General features: G+C 42.1%; 1 protein-coding gene across 4 annotated transcripts in view; it reads left to right on the forward strand.

Moving 5' to 3' along the window:
* JAML (junction adhesion molecule like) overlaps nt 1-15,983 on the forward strand; it is a 59,024-nt gene that overhangs the window by 30,220 nt on the left and 12,821 nt on the right. For 3 of the 4 annotated variants that reach the window (XM_020886707.2, XM_020886705.2, XM_020886706.2), the window contains 4 exons: nt 3,404-3,466; nt 6,962-7,116; nt 8,906-9,131; nt 14,824-14,936. In XM_020886707.2, coding sequence (XP_020742366.1) covers nt 3,424-3,466; nt 6,962-7,116; nt 8,906-9,131; nt 14,824-14,936 — 537 coding nt within the window. In that variant the 5' untranslated portion in view covers nt 3,404-3,423. Of the gene's footprint in view, nt 1-64; nt 1,351-3,403; nt 3,467-6,961; nt 7,117-8,905; nt 9,132-14,823; nt 14,937-15,983 lie in introns of those variants that run through there. The other variant, XM_070473519.1, reaches the window with a different exon arrangement.

Here is a 15,983-nt window from a genome sequence, read left to right on the forward strand (position 1 = left end):
AATAACAAAATTCTGAACTATATATATATATATATATATATATAAAAGATTGTCTGTCTATTATTTATCTATCCATATTACATGGTAGGGATTTCTGAATATCTGCCAACTAACTAGGAAACTTGAAACTTGACTTGAGTCACATTCTTGGCCCATTTAAGTGTTTATTAATTCATCTGATCAGTGGTCCCTGGACTTTCACTCTGGGTCTTACTCTGTGCTGGTGCTGGAGATGCACTGGCCAATAAGCGTGGCTCTTACCCTCATGAAGCTTATAGTCTTGGGGGGTGAGGGTGGAGTACAAGCCTTTACTCAAACAAGCACTTAAGCAAATAGGTAATTAGAAATTGTGACAAATGCCCTAAAAGAAAGAGAAATAATAGTACTATTAAAACATGTGGCTAGGATGTGCCCTGGATAGGGTGTTTCAGGAGAGGTTTCCTTGATGAAATTACATTTGAGATCTGAAAGATGAACAGGAGTTAACTAGGGACAGGGGGTGTGAAGAACATTCAATCAGGGGGGTCAGATTAATCTTGTTTTGTTAAACGAAGTTCAGGGAAGCTTTGTTCTAAAACACTGATTACTTTCACATGCATGGAGGAGACATCCATAGTAGTAAGGACAGTCTCTGATCCAGAAGACCCCGGTTTGAATCCTGGCTCTGCCACTTGCTCTGTGTTGTTAGGCAGAGCATTTCACCAGTTTGTGCCTCAGTTTCCTCATGTGTAAAACATCATAGAGGGTTGTGAGAATTAAATTGGTTAATGTGCAGAGCACTCAGTGTGTGTCACATAGTCTTCTCTAGTTTAATGAGTGTCAGCTACTGACTCCTATGTGGTGCTAGAACTAGAGGGGAAAAGTCTGATCCTTTAATGTGAAGAAGGAGGCCCAGGAGATGGGGTGGTTTCCCAAATATCAAAGAATTAGTTAATGAATGTCTGATCTGGGAAGAGAACTTTTAAAAAACGTAATGCTTTTACTGTTAAGTCATTGCTTCTCTATTCATTCACACAGAGTTCTAAAGGTGTCTTTGAGTACTTAGGACTGAAAATGGGTATCTTCTATTTATCAGATTGTTGGTACATTTCTTAGAATTTGTTTGAAAAAGGTTTGGGTGTGGCTTGGTGAGTCTTGAGTTTGGTGACTAGATTCAGAATCTTTTTGGGGTCGCTTGTTTCCTCTTAGAATGGTGCATTTGCAGGATGTTGACGCTGATTTCAATTTGATGGGTATGTTGGCAGCTATCAGCACATATCCAGTATATGCCAGACACTTCACCAGTGCTATAGCACAGGCATGGGACAATCATAAATGAGATGTGTTTTGGTCCTGCCCTTGAGGGTGTAGGTAGGTCTACACTAATCAATGATTACTCCTTGGTGCAAATAGTGCACTGCTTTGGGGAATATAGGACAACTATTTGCTGGGGAATGAAGGGAGCGCAACCAACTTCCTGGAGAAAACTTTCATCCAGAATACAACAGGGATCTTAGTTGTCCCAGATATGATGAATTAAAGTTATACTATACAGGAAGCCCCTTTTCATGCTCAGCGATGTATGTGTGGGATAAGGTGGTTGTCTCTTACATAGAGCTGGAATAAAGCACGCTGTGGCTATCTTGAGAAATCTATATTTTCATTAGAAATACTTACATTTGGGAAAACTTAATGTGACTTTTGGTAGATCTGAGTCAGTGTAATTGTTATCTTCATTGTTGTAATGGATTCAAGAACCGAAACTTAAGAAGTTTCCAGTTCATTCTGATTCATCATTTGCCATTCTTGTAAAGGTAGATTCTCAGAGTCCAAAATCTCCTCTAAAGCTAATAACTCTATTTCCTATATTACTTTTAGGCTATAAAAAATAGGATCTTATATAGTAATGCTTTCTATTTTTTAAAGCACTGAAATCTACATTCTTACATCTGATTCTTGCGTCATTATCCCCATGTTATAGGTGAGGAAATTGAGGTTCATCAAGGTCAACTGACTTTCTGCATAAGCAAGACCTAGGTAGGGCTGCCTTGAAAAGCTTGACCCTGATTTTCCAGATGGAGAATTTTTTTTAGTGATTTTATTTATTTATGGCTGTGTTGTGTGTTCGTTGCTATGCACGGGCTTTCTCTAACTGTGGTGCGCTGACTTCTCATTGTTGTGGCTTCTCTGATGGAGCACGCACTCTGGGCATGCATGCTTCCGCAGCTGTGGCCCCCAGGTTCTGGAGCACAGAGTTGTGGCGTCTGGACTTAGCTGCCCTGCGGCACGTGGGGTCTTCCCAGATCAGGGATTGAACTCATGTCTCCTGCATTGGCAGGCAGATTCTTTACCACTGAGCCACCAGGGAAGACCCAGATGGAGAATTTTGTTGATTAAAATTCAGATAAGAAACCCTTAGGTAATCATTTTTTTACAAGTTGAAATGGCCACTATATATATGTGCTGGACTTCCAGCAGAGCTGGCTAGGGTAATATGATATTAATACACCAAAAAAACCTTTCCTTTCAGCAAATTCTGAGGTGGAATTACTCCAGGGTGTTAAGGGTTCAGAGATCATGGCTGAGGCCCACCACAGTGGTAGGTCGGAGCCTAAGGCTGGTTGAATTGTGACTCTTTGGAGTTAAGGTATTTGTTTTGTTAAGAAAACTGTGGGGCTTTGTGTAGAACAGTAAATCTATTCCCAGGAAATGGTGGATGCAGTGATATTTATACCACAGAGATAATAGAGATGCTTTTAAAGTACTTTTGCCCATGTACAGCCCAATTCTCCTTCTACTCACGCTATCCTGCCTGAAAAAGTGAAAAAATAAAATCTTGCCATGGACCTTTCAAGTGCCTTCTTTGTGTCATAGAACTTGGTGGATGCCTTAGCTGAGTTTAAAAATCTCCACCTTATTTGTGTATCTCCTTTCTTACATGTTCAGAATGTTTTTTATATATTTAAGGTAGTTGTTTTAATTTAGTTGGAGATATAGGTAAACATTTCAGGCTGAGTATCCTGTAATCTTTCATTTCTATGAAAAACCTCAGACTATAGATTGTTTAAGGTTGTCATCTCAAGGTTATCCTGGAAATATTTGCTTTTATTCTCTCGAAAAGCAACTTTCATATAATCTTCCCTTACAGCCAATCTGAGGCAGCCCCCAAGGGACTCTCCAAACACCACTCTGTTTTATCATAGCGGTTACCAGCATCTGCTGTTTCTTATTCATTCATTTGCTGCTTTTTTCTCTCCATTTCCCTAACACATGCAAACTGCGTGTGACCTAGGACCTTGTCTTCCTTGTTCCATGCTGCATCCTAGTGCTTCAGAGAAAGGCTGGCTCACAGAGGTACTCACTATTGATTGGTTAAATGAATGAACTCCTCCTAACACTATTTTCTGATTTTTTTTGTTTTAAGATTGAAAAATTGACAACAGCATGTTTTACCCACTGAAAGTCGTCCTGATGCCAGTGTTACTGGGTAAGTAGAAGCCAAGGGACCAAGGAGGGTATTTGATTTCTTTCTAGTCTCATGTGTGTTCAGAAGTCAATTTTATGTATTTTCATTTCCCCTTGCTTTGCTGAAAACGGAAACCCCAGCCTGGAACTTTATAGTTTTGTTGAAACAGTTGTTTTAGAAGCCAGGTGGCAGACTCTTTCTTGGAAAGCTGAATATTCCTCTGTTTCTATTAGAAACAGAATGCTTTTTGGTCCTGACTGGGTGTTCTACAACCTTCCTACAGAATATGAAGCAAGTTTCTTACTGGCATTCCTGCACTTTCAACTGTTATCTTTAAAACCACATCTTGTTGCAGATCAGGAAATGAAATCATCAAAGAGAGTCCTTAAGTCCCTGTAATTGTTTTCCTGCATTAGCCATGCCAGCCTTCTTGCAGTTCCTCAAATGCACTGAGCTCTTGCCCAATTTTTGACAGTTTCTTTTGTCTAGTACCTTCTCTCTCCACTTCACCCTAGCAAGACTGCCTAAGCCTTCAGTGTTCTCCGTAAGCTCTACTTCCCCTTTTTTTTTTCCCATTTATTTTTATTAGTTGGAGGCTAATTACTTTACAATATTGTAGTGGTTTTTGTCGTACATTTACATGAATTAGCCATGGATTTACATGTATTCCCCATCCTGATCCCCCCTCCCACCTCCCTCTCTACCCTATCCCTCTGGGTCTTCCCAGTGCACCGGGCACGAGCACTTGTCTCATGCATCCAACCTGGGCTGGTGATCTGTTTCACCCTAGATAATATACATGTTTCGATGCTGTTCTCTTGAAACATCCCACCCTCGCCTTCCTCTACTTCCCTTTAAAAAGCCTGCTCTGGTTGCCTCCTTGAACTGAGTTGGAGTCTCCTGTTCCTACAGTGCTCAAGCCTGCTGCTTCTTGCTCATCCATTGTCTTTTTATCCTTTAGCCCCCTTTCATCCTTTAGCCCCTTGTCTCTCTCTTTATCCCATGGACACGGCTCTGTCAGAAGAATAAATTAATTAGGTGCTTTACTCTCATGACTTTTAAATTGTTTTCTTAAAAAATTTTTTTTTGAATTTTATTTTAAAATTTATTCTATTTATTTGGCTTCATTGGGCCTGAATTGCAGCACTCGGGGTCTTTAGTTGTGGCATGTGGGATCCAGTTCCCTGTTGAGGGATTGAACCCAAGGTCCCTGCATTGGGAGCTCAGAGTCTTAGCCACTGGACCACTAGGGAAGTCCAAAACTTTTTATTTTGTTGAAGTATAGTTGATTTATAATGTTGTGTTAATTTCTGCTGTGTAGCAAAGCAATTCAGTTATACATATATACATACTTTTTCATATTCTTTTCTATTATGGTTTATCACAGGATATTGACTGTTGTTCCCTGTGCTATACAGTAAGACTTTGTTGTTTATCCATTCCATTTTTCTCTTTTTTATTAGCTTTTTGGACTTTGCATGGTGACCTAAAGAATGACTCAGCAAAGTGCACAAAAGAATGGTTTTTGCTTTAATTCCAGGCAACATAGCATTTGCACACACATGCAGTTAGACACATGCACATACAAGAAAATAGTCCATATTAGAGAAATTTTTTCACCATGGAATCAGGGTTATAATCATCTCAGGGGCTTCCCTGATAGCTCAGTTGGTAAAGAATCTGCCTGCAATGCAGGAGACCTGGGTTTGATCCCTGGGTTGGGAAGATCCCCTGGAGAAGGGAATGGCTAGCCCCTCCAGTATTCTGGCCTGGAGAATTCCATGGACTGTTTAGTCCATGGGGTTGTGAGCGACTTTCACTTTCACTTTCTTTTCTTTCCAGAGATGGGTGAAGCAGCCTGCAGCATTTTGCCCTTCCATCAGAGACTTAGCAATCTAACCCCCTGTGGAGTGCCCCTGGGCAGCCAGGATTGTACTTCCTGATGGAGAGGTTTTCCTCCTCTGTAGAAAAGTCTTGATTTCTTCAGCTATTTCTGTACAAAGACTACCTGTCAAGTCTAAGTTTCTCTCTGCTTTGCTTGCTGCTCTTACCATCTAGCAAGCTCATTTAATTCTACAGTCAGCACTCTTCATATCACATTAAATAGCTTCTTATCCCTTTAACCACACTTGAAGCTGCTCAGTTCTTCCTTACAGGAAAATTCCAAATCATTTTTGGAGGTACTTTTGATTTCTTTCAAAATAATTCCCTCCAGTGGGTGGCGAGTTCATGTTTTCTTGCCCCTCTTCCCCACTGTGTGTGCCTGCTGTTGGGCAGGAAGTTAACACTCTTCTCTTGGGACAACAGCTTGGATGGAAAGGCTGGTGCATTTTCTGTTTATACCCAAATCCATTCACTTGGCTCTTCTTTGATGGGAACTGGCCAACATCTGATTGTGTCTTGCTGTGGTTGTCTCTTTGCACAGAGCATGTCTTGTGAAAACAGAAAAAATCCATGTGATGGTTTTCTCTTTAGAAATGGTTTCTTTTTAAGTGAAAAGGGAAATTACTTGAACAAGGGACAGATATTGGAGGGGTATGATGTAGACTAACCCCTAGAGGCTGGAAAGCCAGACTGAGGGTAGAACTAGAGAGGGCAGGTGGGGAGAAAGCAGACAAAGGAAATTCAAGGGAGGAACCGTGCTCTGTATTGACCTAATTACAAAGATCTGCACTACAGCCAGAATCAGCCAGCACATTCAGAGATAAGCTTTTGTAGAGGAAGGAAAAAAGGAGAAAAACTGAGGGAAGCAAAGTTACCTGTGAACTGGCCTTTCAGTTAGGGGGCTGGTAGGAAACCAGGAGCCAGAGATATCACATTACCTGCTTATAGGTGTCTAAATTCATGACCTCAAGGGAGAGATTTCAGGGTTTCTCTTCTTTCTTCTTATTTTTATTTTGTTTTTTTAGCCTTGCTATGTGCCTTGTAGAATCTTAGTTCCCTGACCAGGGATTGAACCTGTGCCCTCAGCAGTGAAAGCACAGAGTCCTATCTACTGAATTGCCAAGGAATTCCCTCTCTTCTTTCTTTAGAAAGGAGATTTCAGGGATGAAGTCTAGAAAAGAGGGAGGGTCTAGCTAGGAGCATAGGACAGTATGTACAAGTCCTCTGACTTGAGCTACATGGGGGTAACCACAGGGTATTTTTCTTACCCTTGGGAATACCACACTGGGTTGAATTAAAGGCCTCTGAATACCTTGTTCACGTTGGGTCATCTGGAGAGGGAAGATGTTAGTCGCTTAGTTATGTCAGACTCTTTGTGACCCCATTGACTATAGCCCACCAGGCTCCTCTGTCCCTGGACTTCTCCAGGCAAGAATACTGGAGTGGGTAACCATTCCCTTCTCCAGGGGATTTTCTTGACTCAGGGATTGAACCCGGGAATCCTGCATTGCAGGCAGATTCTTTACCATCTGAGCCACCAGGAAAGTCTGCATCTACTTAGAGATTAATACTAGTTTTTGTTGTTGAGTGTGTTTGTCTGATGATGTCTCTCTTGCCTTTTGCCTTCTCTAGGTTATTCGTTGGGCCTGAATGACTTGACTATTTCTGCCATGGAGTTAACAGTCCACGTGGGTGACTCGGCCCTTCTGGGATGTGTTTCTCAGAGCACAGGAGAGAAACATGTGACCAAGGTAGACTGGCTGTTTTCATCAGGAGAGCATGTCAAGGTAACAAGGGGGACCGGGATGGGGAATACATGTAAATCCACGGCTAATTCATTTCAATGTATGACAAAAACCACTGCAATGTTGTAAAGTAATTAGCCTCCAACTAATAAAAATAAATGGAAAAAAAAAAAAAAGGTAACAAGGGGGAAACCCTGCTGTGTATTAGAAGCCCCTGGCCAATGCTGTCAGACTGTGGGGAGAGGGAGAATCGGGTCATCCCGTGCCATGAGGTGGGGTTTCAGGACTTGGGTTCTGGAGCTCACCAGAACTAAGCCTCCTTTTAGTTTGGTCTCTTGGCTGTACACAGCTGATTACAGTCAGCTGGGCAAGTTACACAACCTCTCTGAGCTTCATGTCCCCATCTGTGAATAATGGCAATGCTTACTTTTTAGGTCATTGAGAAGCTAATGGGAGACATACACATAAAGTTCTTTTAGTTTCTTTTCTTTCCTCTGTTTCTCCCATTTGTGGAGTAGCATAGGTGGGTGGGAGGGGTGAGAAGAATGAAAACACATTGGTCTAGACAGAAAGAGTTATGGCCCAGGCACAGGAATGATGTCACAGCAATCTTTGAGGAGGGTGAAGATTCTTTCGGCATTCTGCTGATCCATTTAAGTGCTGGGGAATCATCTCTTTCTCCTTCATGGCTGCTTAAACTGTTAGGATTGGCAGGTTCAGCATGGCTGAGTGAGGGAGCTCTTTGGATTAGCAAAAGTGTATGAAGCCTCATCTGAGATTCTGTGGAGATACTTGTGTATCGGGCTCATTTGTGAAATATACTCCAAGTAATGTATGACTAGCAATAAAGTCCTAAGGTTTTCAAATGAAATATTGTTCCAGTAGCTCAGAGCATGTTATTTCCATAATGTTAATGTCACTCAAATTTTTGTTACTATTTACTTTTTTCAAATAATTTTTTTTTTTTCCTGCGGACCATTTTTAAAATCTTTGTTGAATTTGTTACAATATTGCTTCTGTTTTATGTTTTGATTTTTTTGGCCCCAAGACATGTGGGATCTTAATCCCTGACCAGGGATTGAACCCGCCTCACCCTCTGCTTTGGAAGGTGAAGTTTTAACCACCTGACTGTTTATTGTTATAAGAGGGGTATACCCATGGCCTAAGTGAAAATAAGAATTCCCTATGGTTCCTCCCTCCAGTCTGTAAACCATTTCCTTTGGTGATTCCTTCTCATGCCTTACGATGTGCTGCCTGGAGGAGGGTGGAAAGGAGAGGGGTGCCAGCCAACATGGCGTGAATTCTTACAACAGCCAGTCTGTGGGATTGCATTTAGACGCCATCAAATCCAGGGGCCATGGCAGAACACAGGGAGGTACTTTTCAAAAGCTGTGAGTTTGTGGAATTCCCTGGAGGTCCTGTGGTTAGAACTCTGCACTCTCACTGCTTAGAGTCCAGGTGTGATCCCTGGTTGGAAAACTAAGATCCCACATGCTGTGCAGCATGGCCAAACAAACACTACAAGTGGTGAGTTTGAATCCCCGAAGTGATTTCAGAGCAGGTGTTACATTTTACCTTAAACTATAAGAAACAAAAATATATTCACCCTGTTTCTCCAATTGTCTTTGTCTAATAGAAACTACAGAGTCTTGTGTCAGTTAATGTATTGTCTGGCACATTCTTCTTCTTCTTAATTGGATACCAAATACTTTTTTGATCCCAATGGTGGTGATGACTATGCTGCCTCCATGGAGCAGGGGCTTTTGAACCCAGACTTCTGGGTCTGGTGCCATGGGCTTGAGATTTCCTCTGATGTTGTGTTTCCCTCCAGGATGAGTACGTGCTCTACTATTACTCCAACATCAGCGTGCCTTTGGGGCGCTTCCAGAATCGTGTGCACTTGGTGGGGGACATCTTACACCATGATGGTTCCCTCCTGCTCCAAAACGTGGAAGAGACCGACCAAGGAAACTTTACCTGTGAAATCCGCTTCCAGATGGAGAGCCTTGTGTTCAAAAAAGTGATTGTTCTGCATGTACTACCAGAGGAACCCAAAGGTAACATGAATGCTTACTCAGAGAAGGGCAAAGGGCAAGAGATTTGGTGTGCAAAGATGGATGTGAACTGATTTTGTTGAGCAAATGCCAGTCAGTGGGCTAGGTACTTACCACGAAGTGAGTCCTCAATAAATGGTGCTTGCTATTTATTATTAGTTTTTGAAGTAACCCATAGAGGATTAAAAAAATATTATCTATTTATTATTTTTGGCTGTGCTGGGTCTTTGTTGCTGCTCATGGCAGGGGCTACTCTCTACTTGTGGTGTGCAGACTCCTTGTTGAGGTGACTCCTCTTGTTGTGGACCATGAGCTCTAGTGCATGGCCTCAGTAGTTGTGGTGCATGGGCTTAGTTGCCCCATGGCATGTGGGATCTGAATTCCCAGACCAGGGATTGAACCTGTGTCCCCTGCATTGGCAGGCAGATTCTTAACCACTGGACCTCTAGGGAAGTCCCAGTGGTGCTCTTTAAATAAAAATTCTGATGATCATTATTTTATCATTACTTTAAACATATTTCATCCTTATGAAAATTCTGTGAAGGAAGTACTGTGTTCTCCTTTTCCTTTTATAGACGTGTTAACTGAGGCTTAGAGAGGTTAAGTGACTTGCCTGAGGAGATATATTTATTAAATGGCATATTCAATACTTGGACCCTGGTACCTCTGTCAACATAGTTCATGTTCTTTTCACTATACCCTGATACTCCCTATAAATTTTGAAGATTGATGTTGTCTCCATATTTAATAGGTAACTATGACTTCCCTGGTGGCTCAGATGGTAAAGCGTCTGTCTACAATGCAGGAGACATTGGGTTCTCTCCTTGGGTCGCGGAAGATTCCCTGGAGAAGGAAATGGCAACCCACTCCAGTACTCTTGTCTAGAAAATCCCATGGATGGAGGAGCCTGGAGCAGGCTACTGTCCATGGGGTCGCAAAGAGTTGGACATGACTGAGCGACTTCACTTTCACTTTTCTTTCACTTTATGTTAAGTGTTCTGGGGGATATAAAAGAAATGAGCAGGTTTCCCTAACTTCCTAGGACCTCATGTTCCTATTTATAAATAGCGTCAGTAGTTTGTTGGTTTTAAAAAACACGCTCTGTAGAACACTTAGGGTCCAAGGGAGCAGGTGTGCCACACAGGGTGAGAAGAAGGCATTTGCCAGGGCCTCAGGTCTCCACCTCCACTACAGCAGAGTCCTCTTCCTTTTTCCTGTTGTATTCTTGGACTGCCAGGTAAGATTTTGTTTGAAGAAAGAATTCTGCTCCTTTAAAAAGTTTGAAAATCACAGAATTAGGTATACTCTTTAAACGTGTGAAACGGGGACTTGGCTGGTGGTACAGTGGATAAGAATCCACCTCCAGTGCAGGGGACACGGGCTTGACTCCTGGTCCCAGAAGGTTTCACATGCTGCAGGGCAACTAAGTATGTGCGCCACAGCTACTGAGGCCTGTGCACCTTAGAGCCCATGCTCCGCAGCAAGAGAAGCCACAAGTGTGAGAAGCCTGCACAGTGCAAATAGAGGGCGGCTTCCGCTCGCCACAACTAGAATGAGGCTGCACACAGCAATGAAGACCCAGTGCGACCAAAAATAAAAAATTGAAAAAAAGAAAACAACAACAAAAAAGTGCGAAATGGAAGAACAGTCTATGGCCTCAGGAGAGCTTGCTGTCTAGTGCGGGAGCTAGGATTTAGACCCCACTCCCAGCCAGCTTGCTTAGGTCTGTCCTTTCAGTGAGCTCCTTTGAAGCACCCAGCTCTCTCTGGTGATGCACTCCTCACACCTGTTCAGGTGTGTCTCCCCTGTCCACCTGCATCTGTGTTCTTGTCCCATGGACCGCCCCAGGCACAGCACCTGACACAGAACGCAGTCAATAAACATTTGTCAAATGAATGAAATCCTTAAATTAGCATCTCTCACTTGAATCTGATTTCTAAAAAAACGAAGTGGTAGTAGGAATTGTGGAAAGTGGCCTCTGACGTCACTCCTACCTTCATATTAATACTTTTTATCAATTGCATTTTTTTTCTTTTGATTTCAAAGCTAGGGCTCTCCAGGAAGAAGAAATGAACCAGTTACCTGTGTCTCCCAAGGATTATCTTTGAGTTACTCCTTTCTTCTTTGTTCTCTGATGCTGGCCTTGAGAACATGCAAGCATGTCCTACAAAATGGTGCCTTTCCTGCTTAGAAGAGACACAGAGGGGACAAATCCAAAGGAGGAAATTTTAAGAGTTGAGTCCATGGGAGTAGGCTAGAGCAATGTTAGGGGAGGCAGATATTTCCCAGTAGCCAGTGGGGCAACTTGTATTTACTTTTTCCTTCCAGCCAGAGTGGGAATAGCTCTGAGTGTTAGCCATTTGCCTGGTGGCCATCTCCTCCCACGTGGAAACTCATGTACAGCTTCCTCCACGAAGTTTACTCTTCAGTTTGTAATTCTTCTGTCTTTCTACTACTTCAACTCTTTTACTCATAGTTCTTATTTTACAAGCTAGAGACAGTTTTCTTTTTCTTTTCTTTTCTCACTCTCTCTTTTTTTTTTTCAAAGAATTTGCTTCCTTGTATTCTGTGAAAGGATTTTAAGGCATCTGAATGTGTGTGTTCACAGATTATATAATTACACTGTATAGATATATAATAGTTAATGAGATGTATAAAGAGAACAAAAGTAATTGTTACTCAAGCATGTGCATATTATTTCAATCATATGATCTGTATTTTTAAGATTCAAAATGGTTTTCATAGCAGATGAATTGCCTGAACAATGTTTTGAGTTTGCTTTAGCATTTTGGAAAATACGTTGTTCAGGGAGAGAAAATACTCCTATTGAAGAGACTCATGCACGTGGCAGGTGGCACAGTAGGTGAGCTTTAGGTGACTTCTGGATCCTAACTTCATTCAGTTTGGTTCAGTTCAGTTCAGTCGCTCAGTCCTGTTTGACTCTTTGCGACCCCACGGACTGCAGCACACCACACCTCCCTGTCCATCACCAACTCCCGGAGTTTACTCAAACTCATGCCCATTGAGTCGGTGATGCCATCCAACCATCTCATCCTCTGTCATCCCCTTCTCCTCCCACCTTCAATCTTTCCTAGAATCAGGGCCTTTTCAAATGAGTCAGCTCTTCACATCAGGTGGCCAAAGTATTGGAGTTTCGGCTTCAACATCATTACTTCATTACTCTAGTTATTTTTATTCTATTCGGATCTCTTCTCAATGTATGAAGGCCTGTGATACTAGAAAGAGAGAAAGTGAAGGTGAAAGTGAAAGTCGCTCAGTCATGTACGACTCTTTGTGACCCCATGGACTATACAGTGCCTGGAATTGTCCAGGCCAGAATACTGAAGTGGGTAGCCTTTTCCTTCTCCAGGGGATCTTCCCAACCCAGGGATCAAACCCAGGTCTTCCACATTGCAGGTGGATTCTTTACCACCTGAGCCACAAGGGAAGCCCAAGAATACTGGAGTGGGTAGCCTATCCCTTCTCCAGCTGATCTTCCCAACCCAGGAATTGAACTGGGGTCTCCGGCATTGCAGGCAGATTCTTTATCAACTGAGCTATCAGGAAAGCCCCACGATACTAGAAAAAGCCCACAAAGGTCCACCTAGTCAAAGCTATGGTTTTTCCAGTAGTCATGTATGGATGTGAGAGTTGGACCATAAAGAAAGCTGAGTGCTAAAGAATTGATGCTTTTAAACTGTGTTGTTGGAGAAGACTCTTGAGAGTCCCTTGGACTGAAAGGAGATCAAATCTGTCAATCCTAAAGGAAATTAGTCCTGAATATTCATTGGAAGGACTGATGCTGAAGCTGAAACTCCAATACTTTGGCTACCTGATGCGAAGAACTGACTCAATGGAAAAGACCCTGTTGCTGGGAAAGATTGAAGGCAGGAGGAGAAGGGGACGACAGAGGATGAGATGGTTGGATGGCATCACTGACTCGATGGAATTGAATTTGAGCAAGCTCTGGGAGTTGGTGATGGACAGGGAAGCCTGGCATACTGCAGTCCATGGGGTTGCGAAGAGTCGGACACAACTGAGCAACTGAACTGAACTGATGATACTAGAAAGGAGGGAATATAATGAAATAATTAAAAGTCCATGTTTTAGAGTCACATCTGACAGGCTTTAAATTTTAATTTAGAGAAAGTTCCTAATATTTGAAAGACAAATTTCAGTTGTATAGACAGTTTTATTACAAATAAAAATAATGTTAACTTCCTGTACTTTTGCTCTAGAATCAGTCGTCTTTCCACTTCTGTGAGGTGGTAACAGTAAAGGGAGCGAGAACATGTGGGCTTTGTTTTCACTCAGGCCTGGGTGTGAGTTCTGCTCTGCCTTTTACTGGCCATGAAGCGCTGGGCTCATTCAGTTTCTTCCTCTGTGAAATGGGAGGATAATAATGCATATCTCAAAATATTGTAATGACTAGGTGATAACCTCGGCGTCTAGCACATGTCTGGTGTGTTGAAAGAATTCAGAATATTTAGTTCTTATTATTGCATTTAAAACATAGGGTTCAATTCTTGATATACTCATAGATTTAGAGGGCGTTTCCTTCGCTATTGATATTCTTTGGAGTTAATTTTTATTACTTCCAAAATAATTCCCTCCATAGAGCTCCAAGTTCATAATATTTTCTTTTGCTTTCCTCCCATTGTACATCTTTCCTGCTGAGCGGGAAGTTAGTGTTCTCCCAGGGACACAATTTGGATGAAAAAGTTAGCTGATGTACTGTTGCTTTGTGAGCTTTGCTCAATGCTCTTTTGAAGGAACTCTGTCCAAATAAGACCTAGACTTGTGTCTCCCTTAAATGCCATCCTGCCTTTCATTTCTTGACTGACTTTTCGGTTGATTTATATAGAGCACTGTTGAAAAATCCGAAGCATCTTTCTAATCGTTTTCTTTTTCAGAGACTTTTTAAAATAACATAAGCAGTAAACATATGATGAGATCAACTGTTTACACAAATAAGCAGGAGGAAGAGACTATGAGATGGGAAGCCAAGAATGAGGGGAAGGGGGAGCAGGTGTGGAAGGGGGAACAGGTGGGGAAGTGGGGGCAGGGAATAAGATAGAAAAGTCAAAAGGAAAACTGTCTGTTGTTTGCCCTAATTAGCAAGCAGTCCTGTGACCTGTAGTCTAGCCAGAATTGTCCTAAGCAAGTCCTAAGACAACTTGTAAAAGAATTAAGTTGAAGAGAGTCACCCATGATTCAGTTTTTCACCTGGGAAAGCCAGTGGGTTACTTATAAGAATGAGAGTTATTTCTACTTCCTGTTTCTGTGAAGCAGATGTGGGTACCCAAGTTGGTGAACAGAAAGTGGAGGGCTTCATGGTTTTCCATTCTTTGTTACAGGCTTGAAGTGAAGTTGGGGCTTGTGGGAGAAGTTCTAGAAAAGGAGAAGGAGAAAGGAATTAAAGAGAAGCCAGAAAGTGTTTATTGATGTCAGTGGGACCCTTCAGACTTGATGTGTGTTGGCAGCTAGAGGGTACTCTTTTATCCTTGGGGTATTGTGTTGGTTTGATGAGAGGCCTCTGAATATTCTGACCACACAGGGGGAAAGTGTGCAGTATGTGGTGGTGACATTGATGTTACTGCTGAGGATGTTTGGCTAAACATGATCTCCTCCAGAAGTTCTTTGGCTTCTAGAGATTATACTTTGAGTTTGACTTGATTTATCATTTTATCCCCAGAGCTCATGGTTCATGTGGGTGATTCGACTCAGATGGGATGTGTTTTCCATAGCACAGAAGAGAAGCACATGAGCAGGGTAGACTGGATGTTCTCATCAGGAGAGCCTGCCAAGGTAAGGAGGAGAAGCCTTTGTTGTGTAGAAGAAGCCCCTGGCCAATGGTGTCAGGACAGAGTGGGGACAGCAAGAACCTAGGCATCAGGTGCCACATGGTGGTCTCATGAGGGCTTGGACTTTGGAGTTTGTTAAAAAAAAAACTGGGCCTCTTAGCTTGGCTGGACAATTTCAGCTTCCAGTTGGGAAAAATGACTAATGAAGATGATGAAGAAGTAGATGTTGCTACTGCTCAACTTTTTGGGTTGTCAAGATGCATCTAGGACATGGTGATGTAGAACATTGGTTCATGACTTGGCTACTACATCTTGGTTTTATCCTTTCTCGCTCTTTTCCTTTTTATAGAATTCATGGAGTAACAAGAGGGAATGATTTTGGTGACCTAGCCAGGAAAGCAGTGGGTTAGGCATAAGAATGATTGTCTTATTTGGGTTATTTTTGTGAGTTTTCTTTTGCGCCCCTTCACCCCATTTATGTGATGGGATTTTCTTTGTCTTCATGAATGTGTTGAATGTTGGGATTAGTAGTCCTGGAGGCCAAGATGAGGAGGCTTCTTCACAGGAACTCTGAAGCAGTAATCAGCAGGTTAGTTCATTAGACCAGTAGATGTCAACTATGGCATGGTGATGTCCTGATGAGTCAAGCTGTGTCTTGAGAGACATCCCACATAACTTATTTTTAATAAAAGTTAAGGTACAAAGCTTAGAAAAGATTTAGCTTTTACAAATGAAGACATATTCTAGGTCATCCGTACAAAATGTCATTTATACTCAGTTGATTCCTACATGCTGTCTGAGTGGATCAGAAAGGATGGCTTCATGGGGTCTGAGAATTACATGTAGTTTCAGGTTCACCTCTGGGTACTCATTGTATATTTAAATGTCATCCACCAAACTGAGTCACTGCAGAACATAGGATGATAGTTGACATTTGTGAGTTATGAATTTGAATCACAAGAGACAACAGGTTAGGTGCAGGTCTTTTCATTCATATTTGCATCTGTATCCTCATTTCCTGTTCTTAAAAACTTCTAAAAAATAATGGTAT

Source organism: Odocoileus virginianus, chromosome 10 (genome assembly GCF_023699985.2).
Source record: "Odocoileus virginianus isolate 20LAN1187 ecotype Illinois chromosome 10, Ovbor_1.2, whole genome shotgun sequence".
NCBI lineage: Eukaryota > Metazoa > Chordata > Mammalia > Artiodactyla > Cervidae > Odocoileus > Odocoileus virginianus.